At 41.1% G+C, this 19,385-nt stretch overlaps 1 protein-coding gene across 4 annotated transcripts in view; it reads right to left on the reverse strand.

Annotated features, from left to right (window-relative positions):
* The window catches only part of LOC133350842 (RNA-binding Raly-like protein), a 142,435-nt gene that overhangs the window by 35,458 nt on the left and 87,592 nt on the right, over positions 1-19,385 (reverse strand). For all 4 annotated transcript variants that reach the window (XM_061565620.1, XM_061565621.1, XM_061565618.1 and 1 more), the window contains one exon: positions 18,824-19,198. In XM_061565620.1, coding sequence (XP_061421604.1) covers positions 18,824-19,079 — 256 coding nt within the window. In that variant the 5' untranslated portion in view covers positions 19,080-19,198. The remainder of the gene's footprint in view (positions 1-18,823; positions 19,199-19,385) is intronic.

Below are 19,385 nucleotides of genomic sequence, written 5' to 3' on the forward strand. Positions count from 1 at the left end.
TGAGTAATTCACAATACTGCGGATAAATAATGTTAATTACCAACACAGGTAGAAATGCAACATCGTTAAACTGGCTCGTGCATAGAGGTCAGATATAGATGTATGCACGTCTGATGATCACATAGATAAAAAAAAGTTACACAAGCTAGACGCCTCATGATATGCAACAACCAAAATCACCGTAAGGCCTCATCATTTACATTGCGGCCAAAGCAAAAGCAGCAAGCAAATTTGGAAATAGCAAAAGTGAAAATTACCATAATAAATAAATAAATATTCCATAAAGTCACCCAGCACTCCGATTGCCAATTCACGTGGAATCATAATACAACTCTCCATTGGATGTGTGTTACATTATTATTGAAGAGGATGAAAGAACTCCCGGAAAATGTAGTCACAACAAACGTTCTGCCTTTGAAATGAACGTGATATTGAACGTCTGACGGTAGTAACAAAAATATTGTTCTGACCGCAATAATGTTAATGATCGCTTGTGTTGATTGCTTGTGTTGCAATCGAAACGTCGTATGCTAGTATTTGATTTATTATTTTATCTTTATACGTGACTTTACCGAAAGAACGCAATAATGTTCTTATGTAACCATCTAAACGGACAGCGAAACTAATTGCATTAAATGCATAAATTATTGAAGGAAAACTTTTTTTTTAACTCCTACAGGAATTTCTTTTTCACCTTGAGGCCATCGACTTTTGAGAAAGTTATTCAAATGCTATTAAAATTAACTGCAAGTTGATTAAAAAATTGCTGGTACTGAACGAGTAATTTTACCAAGGCGTGCAATTATGATCCAGTTTTCTTAGTTTGATAAACAAAATTTACCAAGCAAAAGCTCACCATTTACCCTTTAAAGATTACCAATGTGCGGCCAGTAATGAGTGTGCAAGAATGAATCATGTGTATATCATAGTATTGGCCAAATTTTTTCATATCACAATATTCCACAATAAGTGCTGGTGTCAAAGGTCAATTTGTCCAAAACGTTTGTTCAAGGAATGCCTTTAAAGCATTTTGCGTTCAGCATAATATGTAGATAATTTTTTATATACAATAGTTGGAAAATAAGTATCATCATAGTGTTAGCAACAAGCATTAGTTAGTCGATCGACAGGTCGTGTAGAGTGGGGTAAAGTGTGAATACTCACACCTCTTCCGAGACGTCTGGCCAGCATGGAAGAGTAGGCCAAACACCCTCTAGAGGAACTCTCTAGAGCTCCGTCTGATTATAGGTCCTGTTGCCAGCAGCAGTATGAAGCTATTGCAGAGCCACACCTTTACATCTTCATTTGTACAATTCAAGACTTAAAAATCAAGGCTCAAATATAACGGACTTTTGTCTTCTCCTCGTATCAAATTCCATCAGGTGATCTACGTATATATGTAAATCTACTGTATCGTAGCGGAGACCTGTACTTTCATATTCAACGTAGGCATTTTGCTTTAGAAAAACAGAACATCCATTACTTTGGCACAGCTGGTTGCACGTAATGAGAGGTAAACACACGTTTACGTAACCACTATAAATAAAGAGAATGGCCACTAATGTATAGTCACGTATTAGTCCTAAATGGCGTTTTTTTAAGTACTTGGTCATATTCTTCCAATGTGTCTTGAGTGTAGCAGATGGTGTTACAGAACAACAACTGGTTGTCTGTGACATCTGCACAACACCTTTTGTCGTAAAGTATCTTCTAATAAGGGACATTTCGGTCTCAATGGACCCTTGTTAAAGAAAAAAAGGTACTGACGAACAAATACAACTCCTATTTTCGAGTGAAAAGAGTTACGGGATTTTATTTCACTCCTAAAAGAACGTCCTAAGGCTTTCGCTGCTGTGGTGACATGCTTCCCTTAAATAGGGTCAAAAATGTTATTTTGGGGGAAGAACGATGAGTACATGGATACCGAGTACCTCTCGATCGGTCCATGTGCCTATGTTAGTGTCACACGCGGAAAAATGCTAGCGAGCCATTGTTTTTTTTCCAATTAATTGCCGACATTTAAAATTGGCAAAAAAACGACTGTTCAAAGACCCACGCTAATTGACACAGAATAGCAAAAGTTATGGATGCATACATTATGCATTAAAATTGCCATATCAACATTTCACGTTAGTTAATATTTAATGAAAAATTCACCATTAAAGATAAAGGTGCGGCGTAAATCAGCCATGAAATGTACTTGGCCTATCAGCAAAATGCTAATTTCCTTGCATTCGATCTGCTCAGTGTTGCCTAAATTCCTACATCTATTATGAATTAATTTGTATATATGTATTTGAGTTCCACCATCCCCCATTCAGTCATAAATGAGCTTACTCTATTTATGGCAGTAAGCCTGTCTCAGTGGAACTCATTTGTGTCAGTGATTCAGCTGCCTAGATTACTGCAGAATGTGGGGTGCATGAGACTAGGAGGATTTTAAAGGGCGTGTATCTTGTGGGGCTTTTGCAAACCCATGCCACTGAGCAACGGTTTTACTGCAGCATTGAATGGTTGCACTTTGGCAAGCCATTTAATTTCAGAAATCCAGTGGAAAATGAACATTAACACTCAAGGGCATTATGGCTGTCAATGCAAAACACACAACAGAGCCTCAAGTGTGGATACCAAACTAGCATGGGTTGGATAAAAAAACGAACGAATGCCTTCTCTGAGTGGCATTGTGATATTGACAAAGATGCCATTGGAGAGAATGGGATTTTTAGCCCACAGGGACAAAGTTGCAGTGCAGTCTCTGTTAGTCATCATCACGTCCGTGTTTATTATGCATGCCTCAACAATGTATGCCATCAATCCACGGAGGGTTTTCGTGCGGACACTCTGTAATTACTATGAGCTCACGAACGACCTTTATCTGTGATAGGGCACCACATAAAACACGGCTAGAGTAAATGCAGGTCGTTCACAATCTGTAAACCTGGACTATGAGATTGTTTTACTCCCACATTCCAAACACCTATTGAATTCTAATAATGGTACTCAACATCATCCTCAACAGCCATGATCAATCTGCTGCTGGATGAAGGCCTCTGCATTTAATCGCCACCCCCCGCTCCGCCCTCTCCCCCTTTTGTGCTGTGATGCCACAATCCATTTTGCTCCTCCATCACGAGCCAATTTCATCGCTCCATCTCTGTGGTGGGCATCCGCTCAGCCATTCCATCACCAGCCTCGCCCACCGGATACATTGTTAGAATTAGCAATGTGTTCTCTTCTTAACGGTCAGTTTTCTAACTGGTAAATATTTTTTTTTATATTTTGGAGAGATTCTTTTTGTAAGAATATAGAATGGTTTATTTGAATGTTTATGACTTGACAAGGGGTTACGACTGTGCGCTATTGTACAAAATATTCTGTAATCATACAATATTATAATTGGACACTGTTTAATAATAAAAATGGGCATTTATCTTTTATATTTAATGACGGGTTTTTTGTATAAGGAAATCAGTTTGTACCGACAAACTCATTATTCGCTGTTGTAAGCCCTACGAACAGTGGATCGGAGAACAACGTGTGCATGTTCACTGATAGACAAAATTATGGAAGACGAACCCTCCACTGGCACCATTTATGTAGGATATTTACTTTTTTGTAAATATCCTACATCCAAGCTATAGTGCGCACATGCACACATACATAAAAAAACAAATAGTGCATTCGCAGCAGTGGCCTAAATTGGTGAATACAGAGCATGGCGTCATAATACACAGGCTAAATGGTATACAGTGACGTTCAGAAATGTCTCTGTTTGCTTGGAGGACAATCTATCAGCATGGGCATAAATATCTTTATATATATACCCGAAGATGAATATAATTATATTTTCCAAGATTAAGTGTCACAGCAATTGTAAATGGATGCCAGAATTTGAGTGAAAATACCAGATGATATGTTGAGACATCAAGCCTCGTTAGTCTCAAGTAATGCCTTATTACAAGATTCTGCCGTCGTATATATTTAGCAAATAATTAGCAATCTGCATTTTACTGTAGGCTTACAGGACTCGGTAAAATGGTTACGACAGATCCAAAGTAAGAAAAATGAAACTTGATTAAAAATTATCTACTTTAATGAGTGAATGTGAAATACAAAAACATGTATGGATTGGAAACAAATACTTGCCTCCTGAAGCATTTGCCAAATGATAACGTGGCACTCTTATTGTTGAAATAAAACTGCTCTTTGCATTGTTTAGATAAAACATTATTGATCTAATCAAAGGCATGCGTGGCAATAATTAGTTGCATTACGTAAAATATTACACCAGATTATCACACATTCTAGATTGAGTGTTTCGTGCAAAAATAATTGATCACAATATGTGCATTTATAACAGAAGTATAGACATGACATTTGTACCCGAACACACAATACAATGTTGTTGGGTGACTTTTAGATAGTATTTTCACCAAATAATTTGCACCAAATTGTACCAAATTATTTTGTATAAATTTAAAAACCTCCCAATGACTGTAAAAAGTTAAATATTAGGCACTGTATGCTGACGCCATGGCCCAGATCTGTCAAGTAAAAAATATGCCCTATAATTGCTAAATAAATAAGAATTCCATTTCATGAGTGCTCTGAAGGTAAGAAGCGCTAGCTCTGATTTCGTATGCTTTCTGTTCAGTTCACATTGCCACTGATACAAAATAACAGGTCCAATTATAACAAATCCTGTATATATTTGCATGAACACTGTGTAACCGATGTGAAACAAAATGCTCTCTCGAGATATATGTAACAAGTTTTATATCTAAGCTGAGAAAAGTGTAAAAGCTAAAAACAAATCAAAATATATTTTCACATACGTGGTTTCAAGCTTCACCCATAGACGAGTTAATTTCCAAAACACCAAAATAAAACACTACATTTCTATCATAAGCCACGATTTTAATACTGAATCGTGAAGCTCTGCTTATGAAAGATGGAACACTTCCACACTGAGTGAATGTAATCACTTCCCATTCCCACAATGAAAGGGCCTGCCTTGGTGCATTGGGGACGCGCAGCTGATGGAGGCTGTAACGTGTCATGCTTGGACCTAGCCACATGCCATCCCCACATTACACACATGGCAGCCCTGCCACCCGTGACATCTCAGCAGGCTTGCAGCCTCACGCGACTGTCACTCCAACTGTCAAATCGTTTCTGCCTTTCCCACTTTCCCCGTGTATGCCGTTGCCACTGACGTGACCGTTTAACCGTGCGGACGTGAAAAATTGGGGGGGGGGGGACGTCTCACATAGGGCGCGGAGATTTGCCGCACAAAACTTTCACCGTTTGCATTCCCCACTTTTCCTGTGTGCACTGTTGTTACTGGCGCAGGCGTTTCACCATGCGCACAACGGAGACTGGCGAATGTTCCAAATAGCGCACGATGATTGCCATACAAAACTTCCCTTGGAGAAAAGAGGAGGCGTTCCAATTTAACGGACGTTATTTTATCCCGATAGTGTAAATGCAAGGTCAATGAATGATGGAGGCAACGTCCTGTGAGGTTAAATTCTTCGCTTGGAACCTCTAGCTGTCACGATGTCATTAAATTGATAAAATAGCAAGCTTGCGTCAATGGAGGCCAGGCAATTGCAATAGATTATTCAGTTAAATTACTTGTCCTAGAGAGAAGAAAAGTCTATTATCTTTTTTTAAATCCAGTTATTTTTGCCAAGTCATCGATAAACATATAGATGAACATATAGTCGAAGAAAAAACACCACGTATTGCACAAGTATTTTATGGATATGGGAATTCCTCGAAAATAAAATATCTCATTCTTTTTGTAACGATGGATTCTGTGTCGGAACTTTTTTTATTTTAAAAAGGAGCATAACTTTGAATATTAATGCACAACAGCAAATATATTTTTTTATAAGTACGCACCAAGTTCTATATTTTTTATACACAGACTAGCAATATCGCCGGCAAGACAGACGGTATATTATGTTTCTGAAACTACACTATGTACAGCATCACTATGCAATTGGCATAAAAGCTAGTTAAACATTTGACACTTAATTGCATTTCGAAGGAAATGGATAATACTTACATCGGTAGTTGTAGCGATTTCCCTTGTACATTGTTCTTGCTGTTGTGAGTGCTACACACTGCTTACTAGTGAGATGCTTCGGTGGAGGACACTTAAACACAGTCAGTATCTTCCTTGTATCTGCAGACAAAATTCTGCATGCTTCCAGATGGTGGCGGTAACATGATGCCGTTTGGATGTACCAAGTGACCACGGTTTTGGGGGGGATTAACCCATGAAGAAAGAAAATAGCTCAGCTAATTTAACGCGGAAATGTGGTTACAGCATCTTAACAAATGAGAAAGTCATGAGCTGCATCATTTCACAACATCTCATGAATCAGTACATGACGTGTTGAGCGTAAGATTTCATACAATTAATATTTAAAGATGTGCGATATGATCGTGTGTATTTTCGATGTGAACTATAATAATAATAAAAAAACAACTAAAAAAATGATCAATAAGAGTGTGGCTTTAAAAGGAAAAAAAATGTATAATAGGTGACGTTTCAGGCAATGACCCTTTGCCTTAGAACGTTAAGAATGGCCACCATGTGTTATGAAGTAGGGGAAATTCCCTGAATCATTTTCCCTTTTAAGGCAGTGGGACTGATAGATTATTTTTTTCTCAACGCATTATCACCAAATAATTAGTATCATCAACAAAACCCTTCGTGCATTGTACATGAGCCAACTATTTCAGCGTCGTGCAATTCTCGTGACAAAATATTTTTGTTACGGCAAAATATGTGAAAATCAGCATATAGCTGTGTTTCTTTGCATTAGCGAGAGAATGAGATTAAAAATGAAGGGGGTGGGGGGGGGGTAGATGAGTGACAGACAGCTGTCGAGGTAGCGGTGGGAGAAGGGTGAACAGAGTGTTTGAGAGACAGAATGTTGCCTCTTTCCATATACTTGTAAATTATCTCAATGATTGGGTTCCAAGGCACCACTGCTGGAGCATGTCTCTGCTTGACAGTATAATTCTATTGATGTCACGACATCACTACTGCTTGGCTGCTTATCGCCTGGGCATGCGACTGAATGTCATGAAAAATGCATTCATTGATGGGACAGTTGGCATCGCAGTCAAACGGCTTCTTCACCAACAGCCAATATTTGTGACATTTTTCACTTTATCGGAGGAACTTAGATTAAAAGCTGTCCTCCCTGATTCAACAACTGCGCCCACTACAAGTGACAGGTCGCTTGAGTTATACCAACAGTGCAGGAACATTGTCCAAGACGATTCTCTACATGGCCCATGAGGTCACCTATATACATTTTTGACATATTTCTGGATTGTTTTACATTCTATCATCGCTTCAGCTTCCTCCTATGGCAATCGTATTTTGAATAAGAAATCAGAGCGATGTAATCAGCTTGTGCATCGCAGCTTTGTGAGAGATAGCGATGGTTTGGGGAGGTTTTTATTCAGCAGTGAATTGATTATGGCTGATGATGATGATGATAGTGATGGACAGGAAGGATAAATTAGTCAGACATTCTTGAAAAAAATATTCCAATGATGCTGCCAAAAAAGAAACGTATATAAAATGGTATTTAAGTAACTAATAGTATATTATAATAAAGGAATAATATGAGTACATAATAGTAAGAAGAATAGTATACAGAATATAATGAAGTAAATAATGTGACTTTTCTGGCAATGTCCCATCTCCATAGCACATACATAGCAAATGCATGGCCTCCATTTTACATGTTATGAAGGACCATTGATCGAAAATTAATCTTTAAGGCCACCGTGTTATTGTGTGCCACTCTCAATGCAGCATCACCAAATAAACAAAATTTGTCACTTAGTGGAGGTTTTCAAGGTAAATGAAAGGCCTATTTACTGACATGAATCGATGAAGACCGTTCATTTATTTTGCTCCACAATTTGACATAATCCCAGTGTGCACCAACTATGACAGCAATATTAATGCAATGGTGTGAAAAGCAACGAAAGCGTGAAACAAAAATCTCACGTGTAATAAAATGTCATTCAGAGAAGATGCGAGCGAGTAAAAATAGATCTTTAAATAAATAATGAAACGGCTGCCAAAAACAAAATCAATATTTTTATATCAACAAATAATAACCTTCATTTTTTTGCTGCAGATTACTATTCGAGATATATTAGTATCAGTTTTCATCTCTGTTTTGGGGAAATAAAAAAATATAAGAATGGGTAGCGTGCGATGCATTTACATAATATATTATCATTGATTCCGTTCACATTGGCAGCATAAGTTTTAAACACACAAGGAAATGATCAATTTAATAGTTATTTTTTTCACGTAGAATTTTCGAGCCATTCATCTGTCACTAAAACGCATTGATGCCCTCTGCTGGCAAAAGCTGGGCCTCTAATCTCTGTAAGCCAAGGATGGACACAGCGCGCGAATACACATATATAAGCAATGATATCATTTACCACTTTCCATTGCGTTCTACGATGAGACCCACTTGGATTTTCTTACATTGAACTGGGCATAATATGAATTCTTGCTTAAGAGAGTGGTGGTGGCACAGTGGTTAGTGCACCACGTTGCGAAAACCTGGCGACCCGAGTTAAATTCCTGTTCACGACCAATAACAGTGACGACAATTTGAACCAGTGCTGGGCCTCCCCTAGGTCGACTCAGCCCAAATTAGTACTTGGTGCATTGTGTTAACGTCTTGAACTCGGAAGATAAATGCGGTTCGGTGTGGCGTTGGCTACCAATCCTCTCGCGTGTCATGCCAGTCTTCAAAGGTGCTTGCAGACAGCATTTGCCCCAACAGTCTGGCTATATGGGGGATCTTTGTCTTTGCATGCCTACAATCCAGCACTTTAGAGGTGAGGGTTGGTGGATGGTAAACATTCGTGAAATTCTGTTGAGCTGTGCGGTGGCCGTAAAATTCCGGTACAGCGGTGGATTGAATCCACTCTTTGTAGTGCTTTAAGTGTTTTCTCCTTGTACCTGTCGAGTTATGTAGGTGCCCTCCATGTCTCGCATGAAGATAATTATTGAAGACACGTGCATTCATTGAGTTGGCACCAACATCCCAACACAAGGCCCTCCTCAAATAGAGGAATGACACTCAGGGAGGCTATCCAAGGATGGAGCAGTGGAGCAGGGGTTGTAAAAATTTACTTGTGAAGCTGCCAACCAAGGGTTCAATTCCCGGCCATGGCTAACGTCAGTGGCAAGTGGTTTCTAAACTTGTCTTGGGGCCTCCTTTATCAACTCACACTGGCCAATGTAATGCAATATGGTCAAACAACCCCTGCGACTGACACGGCACATCCATGGTTTTATCTCTAATAGGACATATGATGAAATTCTGGAGTGTTTTCAAGATTACAGAGGAATTGTGCATTTTTTGAAAATGCCTCGCATTGAAGAAAACCACGTATTTATATTATCTACCCTGGCTATGTGCCTGTCTTCAGATTATGCAATCTAATATACTCCTGATTTCTGATCGGAGCTAAATAACTCACATGTATGAAAAGTAAAACACATACAATACAATTTTCAGCAAGTTGCTAGTTAATAATTACTGTTTAGTATGAGCTACACATGAATACTTTGTGCTATACCTTATATTTCATTCAATATTGTTGTTACATTTCATCTTTACACAACAATTTGTCTTTTACTGTATAAAATAAAGAGTATAATGCTAAGAGTTAGAAGACCCTGCTTTGTAAACACCATAGTATTAATGCTATCCTGAATTCAATTTTTATTTTAAGGTTGTAGTAACAACATATAATATAAACATTGATTAGACCCACGTGTCGTTGTCAAGCTGGTACACCTGTATGCATCAAAGCTGAATAAATCACTGCACAAACATGTGCAACCAAGGCCGGTGACCAGATCCACGTGAAAGTGAGCGATTTCAGCTTTGCGATGTGTTATGCATCAGGACGTGGTGCAGGAAAATATTTGAAAGATAAAATATAAAAAAAAAACCAATCCCCTCCTCTTGCTGAAATTTAGAGTAAGCCCATCAATTTGCCAATCGTGGCAAAAAAACAATCCACTGACCTAAGGTAAGGGGCCATCCATTTAGTACGTACGCATGGAGGGGGGAGGGGGGTTAACCCAAACGCGTACGCTTGCGTATGGGGGGTCTACTGACAATGTGCATACGCATAGGAAACGTGGGGTGGGGGGGGGGTGAAGCATCGATAAATATTCGTCTACATTGGCCTTCAAATGAGTTAGATAGTCCAGCGGTGGACTATCTGTTTGCATAAACGCGTTAAAATTATTAATCCTTGGTCGTTTCTGGGTGGATTAAATTTCGGCCGTTCTATACGATTCATGGGGGGGGGGGGGGGGTGCATCAAGCGTACGTACGAAGGTGAGGGGAGGGGGGTGTAAAAAGTATGCGTGCATACAGGGAGGTGGGGAGGGGACAAGTTGACAGATTTTGCGTACCTACTAAATGGATGGCCCCTAAGTGGCCATACTTGTCAACTTCCTGGAAAATAAAAAAACAACAACCCACCCAGAATAACTCAATGGGGGGGGGGGGGTCAGGGGGGTCAGGGGGGTCAGGGGTGTGCCCCCCCCCCCCCCACACTAATTCACAAGAAACCCCAGGACGTCGAAGAGGAGGAAAGGAGTAAATCCTCACCTCTTGCCCCTGGAGAGTTAACCCCACGTACTTTAAAGTGGTCACTTAAAGGGACACAGGCCTACTCAGGGCCCTGAGAGAACAGCGCTGCAACAGCCAGGCATAACCCTCTCGGCTTCCAGTGTAGCAGGAGAGAAAGGTGAAATTCGCCCAATGCATTCTCATCACTTTTCTTATGAATAATAATAATAACCTGCATTTATATCCTGCTGTAATCTGAAGATTTGAGCCACTGAATTGCCAATAAACAATGTTATCCCACTGTGAATGTTCCCACAGCGAAAGGAAATGCACATAAACTTTTTGGATTCGCCATGATTTATTTTAAAATATGTATATGGCGTTAAAGCCTTTGGAATACGTAAACACATTTCGTTTGCAAGGTCACTACGCTGCAGATGGCTGAGGCATTCAAGTACAGAAGCTCTTAACTGTTGTGTATATATATACACACGTATATGTATATACACATCCCATATGTACTGGCATTTTTTACCTGACACATTGCACATGCCGAGAACACACATGCATTATGCATTCACGCACACACAGCAGATGTTGCAGAATAACAGCAGCACCTCATGAACGTGCAAAAATAACAAAACAAAGGCAAATAATCATCATTGTCGTCGCATTTTACTCCTGGGAAAATTGCTTTCAGCGAGCACATTGATGCCGTTGTGGTGCCATACGGGGGGGCGGTGAGTACAACACTGAGCACAGAAGACTTTGTTGCCCCAACGACGATGCTAATGCACTGCACCAGACACATACACGTGAGGCCGAATTGACTCAGAGGATGCCAATGTCAGGCTTAGACACTTCAGACCCTCATGTGAGTGGGACCATAATGACGTGAGCTAATTATGAGGGGGTTTTGTTTGTGTTTGTTGATTTTTTAATCCGGCTGGCTAGGATTTGGTCAAGGATATAGCCAACGTGTTACCCGGGCAACAGGAGAGCAAAGACTTACTATATTGCCTTATTACATATTTAATAATACCCATTCGATGGATTAAAATAACCCATCTGGTGATTTGATTGATTATCATGATTCAGGATCAGGATTTAATTCAATTTTGTTTTTACTGTGATTCCTCTAGTGGCTGCAGGAGTGATGCGAACTCGTCACATGCACTTCGTGAAAAAAAGAACTCGATTCCTACCCACGCAATGCAATGCATGTATCGTGAGCTTAGTACTGTAACTAATACTAATTATGGATAAATTCATTGTTCCAGTCATACTGCTTTGTCACACCATCTATATGCATGTATAACACACTAAGACATGGTTACAAAACACGAATAACACGAGCACAACTATGAGATTACATTGTAAAGTCAGTCAGGAATTGGGAAATAGTGTTCATCTCCACATCCTCACTTCAGATCATTACTCTGTAATAATAGCGACGAAGCTGGAATTGAAAATCAATTTCCCAACCAAAAAAAAATCATTCGATTTAACCTTCTAATGCAGCGTGATGATGGGTCTGCAACATTCACGAGACCAGCGCGAAGCTGCGACGGTGCCAATACTTGAGTTGAACGGGCTCTGAAAGCCAAGGGAAGGTAAGTGGTGTGCCGTGCCAGCGTGTGAAAGGCGCACGCTCAGCGGCATGCACCGGTGCACGCGACATCAATCCCAACGCGCCAGCGTCTCCAAACCAGCACACCCGCGGCGACACGGACACCGGGCAGGCACTTAGCGGACACCCGGTGTGTACCGCCGCTACCACCCAGCAGAATCGACGGGCTTGTCGCTCGCAGTCTCTTCCGTTCGGAGCTCGGATAAGTTATAACAGCGCCTGCGGATCCGTGGCTGAGAACATAAAGACGTACGGCGTTCTGTGCTTCGATTAAAACAAAAAATCATTGCGCCGCCCTCCCACCACCTTTTCTATGGATCATTACTTTGTAAACGTTAACCCACGCCACAGCCCAGCTAGATAGCCTACGGGTTAATGTGCTTGCCGCTGGGCCGGTGTGTAATGGGGTCAAAGCTTCGAGCCCTGCCAATACAACACCTCGATAACGTCCGCTGGGTGATAACAAAGCGTGCGGATGCTGCAGAGTCAAAGTCAATGCTATCGTGGCAACCATTAGCAAGAGCGTGCCATTATTTGCTGCTTTCATGCTCAATGTTCCCCGTGAATGTGGCCCTGTTGGATGTAATGGCTTTGTGTGCATTGATGCTGCCAGCTGCCGGGCCCCTGCTAACCCGGGGTGGCCTTGTGAACGCATTGGGTGAACGCCGAGTGTGAAAGGCACCGGCATACATGTGACTGATGTCGGTAATGATGACAAACCGTGGCCGACGAGATAGTAAACCGCGCAACTGTTTACACGCCCGACACCATTATCGCCTGGAATTAAATTTCTCCTTGTGCGCATTTGTACGTGCCATCGGTGTCCGCGCCGCAATAAATCCAAGAAGGTGCCGGCGGTCCCTGCAAAAGGCAAACCGCGCAGTCACCGGCAGCCGCACGGACCCCTCGGCCTTCTGTGCCCACAACGGCGAAGCGATGAGATTGAGACGCATCGATAATTATCGCCGAAACCATATCACCGGCTAATTTGCGGCAATTTATAATGTCGGATGACGAACATCCGGCCTAGAGTTGCCACCCGTTTCGAGGAATTTAAAAACAGATCCAGGATATATGATGGGATGCATATTAGACAGTATTTCACAGTACCGGAGGAGAGGAGGACTTGATGTCAATGGCATTGCGTTGTCTTGAGTGTTGCATTGCTCTTCTTGGTTCTTTCGGTAAAGTCACGTAGAAGGGAAGAAATAAAATAATAAAAATAAAACATAATACAATTATTTTATTATGTTTTTTTTTATTACTTCCCTTCTACGTGACTTTAGCGAAAGAACCAAGAAGATTAATCCCTGCAGTCATGAAAGCTTTAAATCGAAATGTTGCATTGCTGTGCAGCTGACAATAATCGGAGGATTTTAACTCTCTGGTATGATGACATCACAGTGATGACATGGCCCTTTATTTAAGACTGGAAACAGGAAGACGCCTTCACAATTGTGGCAAATCGCCTGATGAAGCTGGTTGTCGTCATCACCAGCGAAACGCCGTACTCAAATTGTAAATGTTGTGGGTTTAGTCTCCAACACACCAGTGTGCTGAAGTAGTAACTAATTGCCACGTTGTGTTTGCGTGACAAACCTTCCTAATTGGCTGTGTTGGGTGGTGGTGGGTTAACGACACAGTAATAGTTATGTGGTCAAACCCAAAAACTACCCTTTATAATGAATAATAAAGGGAGGATTCTGAGAAAACCTGAAGGGGAGGAAATCCCTGTCGAATGAAGTCTCCAAAACGTAGGACACTCGCCGCAGTGTACACCCAGCGTGGCCCGGCGAAAGCGCGCAAATTGATTGCAATTTATATGCAATATTTAATTAGATTTTTCAAAGAAATAATTCCATGATTGTTCCAACAGTCTGTAGTTGCAGCTTTCTTCAACATCATGACGTTTTCGGAAAATTTGAAAAAAGTGGCGTTTTTAAAAAAAAATCTTGTTGGGGATTTCACACCTGAGGATGATTGCTTGTGTTGCAGTCGAAACGTCGTGAGAATTTTATTGTTTTATATTTTTATTATTATTTTATTATTTCCCTTCTATGTGAATTTACCGAAAGAACCAAGAGTATGAATCGCTGCAGTCACGAAAGCTTTAAATCAAAATGTATTCGCAATATAGTTTTGAATAAGTGCCTGCTCACTCCCATGAGCACTGGGGCAGTGCTGTCGCTGATCTTGGCTGGTGGTCCTGTTCCAAGTGATAGCCCATTCCACGTTATTTTGGCAGAGACATTTTCACTCAGGACAATTATGTTTTACTTGTATATATACGCCGCGTATACGGGGGCAGCTGTGGAGCTATTATTAGTGTATTGCCATATTAATCTGTTCACATGCGTTTGATTCCCTGCCATGAGTGTAATCAGAACCAGTTGCGGGCCTCCCTCCGTCCACTAACCCCCAGTGACCAGCTTGGTGAAGTATGGTCAAAACAACGACCACGACTGAGGGGTGGACTGACAACTGCATGAAATGTATCATTACTATAAATACTTTTGCTAGAAATGTCTTATTATAAAAGGTACACCTAATGATAGCGTTTTACCCTGCCAAATTATATTTAGATGCCATCCAAATTTGACGATTGAAAAACACCAATCATGAATATTATTTTCATAAAACTGAATATATGTATAGTATATATGGGACCGGATTAATGTTTTTGTTTGTTTATGAAATAGCAATAAATCAATGATTAACCACAACCCTTATATTTTAACAGAAATGGCATCATGTACAAGTTTAAATAAAGGTTTGAGAAACCCTGCCAAGTCTTAAATACGCGTTCATAAATTAAAATGTATGAGAAGCACACACTTCTATGTAGAACAATACAATATTCCCTCCCTAAGCTTCCAATACATATTGCCCAGATGCAGTATCGCCCACTCGTTGTCGACGTTCCAATTAACATGTGAGGGTTATGTCCCACAGATGCCAGTAGAGGGCATCATCGGACAAGCGTGGTAAATTGACCCAGATCAGACTCCACGACCACCACCACCACCACCAAAGGCATGAGCAGCCGCAGGAGTCATAGGCGGAGTGATTCATTATAATTCACAAGCCCTCTCGAGTGTGATGCTCACACTCAACTGGCTTTTGCTTAGCTTTGCTGCACGAAGCATCGCAGTATGTAAATTCCCAACACAGTAATGCACTCTCCTTACCACCACACTGGGTTTCTCCTCTCAGTTCAATGGCTTTCTTATTACGCTTCACGACTCCGAGAAGCAAAGCAAGGCTCATGTTAAAATCCTATAGAGACTTATTTTGTAAGATGGCTTACAGCATTAACACAACTGTGTCATCTGTGACCTCCCAAATGTTAAATGACATCGCACTATTTGGCGCTCCATTCCATCATCGCTTTCAACTTACAAAAAAAAACACACGGCTTTAAAGCCCAGAACTGGTCTTCTAGTCATGCAGAAGCCCCTTTGGGTCATTTAAAAAATGCATAAATGGTGCTATAATAAGCAAGTGTCCACACAATGCATCAAGGCAACATCACAACATGTGCACGTGAATAATTGAAGCTGCGGTTTGTATTTCAGCAATATTTGTTTCACACTCGTTGGCCACTGCAGCCGCTGTCAACTGCAAAGACGCTACGGACCAGGGAGTACTAGTGAAGTGTTTATATTATTTATATACTCACCTTCTTACGTACTGCCCTTGTTCAGAAATGTCTCTGCATTATACATTTCAGTTGCGGTAGGTCGACGCGAAAAAAAAACGCGGCCTAAGAGACGTCTTCATCTTTTGATGCACGCAAGCACATCGGGGTACCCAACGGTGCAAATTCCATACATAGATATGGTGACCCCGTGAACACGGAACGTTTGACTAACGTTCATACAACGGTTCCGACCACATTATCGCCACGTTGCGAGTTTAAGTGGGGAAGTTTCTCAAGGAGCGGCTCGACGTCGCGTTCCGCTCAATAATCTCCGGATTCATTCCGTGCATTTCTCTCCGCGACAACGAAGACGACGCCCCGTGCATTCGCGTCGTCGCACGGAGTTGCTCTGTGGATAGCTTCCCCTCTTTTTTTTTTAGGACACGTGGGGGCATCTGCGGCATCTGCGGCGGCAGCAGCAGCAGCATCTCTGGCCCTGACTCGCGGCATGCATTCATCACGCAGTACACTCGCGGGACCTTGTACGTTGGAAAAACAATCACACAGGACAGCCCGGCTTAACGTCCTCTCCAAGGACGTGGTGCACTTAATGGTACTGTGCTGGCAGCACGTGCCCAGGGTAACTCTCTGCCCAAGAGTTCGAATTGCTGAAGCAGACTTACAACAACAACAACAACAGGACACTGCCGGTGGCTCTCGTTGAACCTCACTTAGTAAATAAGAGATGAAATTGTACCTTAAGAAGGCGAATGGCTTTGCCTTAATACGAAAGTAACAAATTAACAAGGCGTTTTTTTGCATTTTTATCGGCGCTGCCATAAACGTGCTATAAACGCATTACTTGGGGCATTAAACTTGTCGGAGAATAATAAAATTACAGCAGGCTGTTCCAGCCATGCAAATAGTTATTCCGCTAGGGAAGGAAAATGGCTTTCCGAAGCTTCTGCCGCGCCTCTGCATTGCGGCTTGATTGGGCATAACAGAGCCTTGTTTACAGCAAAAGGCGTAACAGCAAACAGCGTAAAGAGTTGATGGTGTTTTATGGAAGATCGAGATGCAATTGTTTCCTGGAAACAAAGCCCATGATTTTAATCAACAAAGCCAGCGAGCGTATAAAATTGACATAATGGGTGATCAATAGATGTGGAATGTGCAATCAGTTTAAGTGGAAATACATGCTAAACGTACACGGTATGAAGAACAGAACATGTCATAATAGCTTTACATACGCATTCAAGATATATAATTTAAGCTGTGGCAAAACTGATTTTCAATTGATTTGTGAATTAAATAATATCATTATTGCTTACCATCCACAGACCTCCAGACAATTAATGTAGTAGTGAAACTAATGTTAAACAAAACACCGTGAACTCTTGATGAATGCAAACATTGTTGAGACAGCTTGGTATTTTTGTTTCTCATAGAATAAATTGAGACAAATATCGATTTAAAGCTTTTCGTGACTGCAGGGATCCATCTTCTTGGTTCTTTCGGTAAAGTCACGTAGAAGGGAAGTAATAAAATAATAAAAATAAAACCTGAAGACGGCTGCTTGCGTTGTAGCCGAAACGTCGTGAGAATTATTTTATTTTATTATGTTTTATTTTTATTATTTTATTACTTCCCTTCTACATGACTTTACCGAAAGAACCAAGAAGATGGTTGAAACAAATACTTTCTGCGTAAGTATAACTTACAGGAGGCTATGGACGTGCACATTAACCAGACTGCATGACGCGTCTTTCACTGCTTTTGGCCTCCACTCTTCAAATGGAAAATTGTAATCAGGAATTGTGTAAGTGAAAAAGCTACAAAGGAGATCTAATCTTACATTGTTGGTCACTGATTAGCAGCGAGGGAACAAATTGGGTGAACATAGCTTTTGTATCGTCACATTTCCTGAATGTACTTGTCCTAGAAGCGAATTTTTTTTTTTTTACTCCCTGCTTTGAAACATGAAAACAGTTATTCGTGACTGTTTTATCTTATTGTTCCCGTTGTATTATTGGTTCTTTCGGTAAAGTCACGTAGAAGGGAAATAATAAAATAATAAAAATAAAACATAATAAAATAAAATTCTCACGACGTTTCGGCCAAAACGCAAGCAGGTGAAGAACAGGGCTGTCGGAAAGACAGCGTCCTAATGAACACTGCTAAGCTTGGCAGCGTATTTTTAAGCTGGGTCGGAGGAGAGAGCCTTGACATAGGAGTTTACATATCAACAGAGGACGGCTGCTTGCGTTGTGGCCGAAACGTCGTGAGAATTTTATCTTTTAATTTTAATTTTTATTATTTTATTATTTCCCTTCTACGTGACTTTACTGAAAGAACCAATAATATGAATCCCTGCAGTCACGAAAGCTTTACATCGAAATGTTCCTGTTGTCTTAAAATAAATTCTTGATACCCATTATATTTTCTGTTCTTCTTTTGCCGCGTGGTAACTACAGCCAGTAAACGTTCAACTAAATATACAGTTTAACAGTAAGAGCACCGATTCAAAGCACAGTGGCAGCCAATGAATGGAACGCGTCTGAGAAAACGCCCATCAAGGGGACAGGGCGATTAAATGACCTCGTGTGCAGCTGTGATGTGGATTGTTAAGTCACTAAATCGTGAGAGATGGTGACGGCTTTGGGAGGCTCAAGCAGTGGATCGATCAAGTCTGATGATGATGATGACGACGCTTTAAAGCATTTATAATACGCGCGTAGAAGTGTGACAACCTTTTGCTGCGAATTGTACGTAGCAAAAAAAAAAACAGCGACAATCAAAGAAAAAAAAATCACGGAAACGCAAAAAAAAATAATCGCACCGACGACGACAACGACGTCATCATCGTCGTCGTCGTCGTTTTTTTTGTTTCCATCTCACCGAGCTGCTGGCCAGCCATGACGCGTCCGTTCTCCCCGGCCACGGCGAGCCGGGCGCTGCGCTCGCTGGCGTACTGCACGAAGCCGTAGCCTTTGTGCACCGAGCAGCCGACGATCTTGCCGTACTTAGAGAAGAGGGTCTCCACCTCCGGCTTCTTGACGATGGCCGTGTTGAGGTTGCCGATGAAGACGCGAGAGTTGATTGACCTCGGGTCGTTTTTGTTGGTCACGTTGCTTGTCTGTGCCTTGCCGGTCATGTTTGTGTCCTTTTTTTGCCGGCGAATTCTTTCAAACAGTTAGCTGGGCTTGTGGGGTTTTCTTTCTTTCTTTCTATTGTTTATCTTCTTTTCTTTGGGCGGTATTAAAATTAAGTGTCCTGTGGGTAACAAGAACAAAAAAGGGTTGGGAAATTAGGCACATGTTGGATATATGCGTGCAGGTCAAAATTAACTGCATGTTCACGCGTCTAAAAAAATAATTTTCCTGGGCAAGCGTTTGCATTGTGGTAATGTTCAGTGCAGTGCAATACTTTTACAAGGCTATTAATTGGTCAACCAGATCTA

Source organism: Lethenteron reissneri, chromosome 35 (genome assembly GCF_015708825.2).
Source record: "Lethenteron reissneri isolate LAM-NWPU_2019-01 chromosome 35, ASM1570882v1, whole genome shotgun sequence".
NCBI lineage: Eukaryota > Metazoa > Chordata > Hyperoartia > Petromyzontiformes > Petromyzontidae > Lethenteron > Lethenteron reissneri.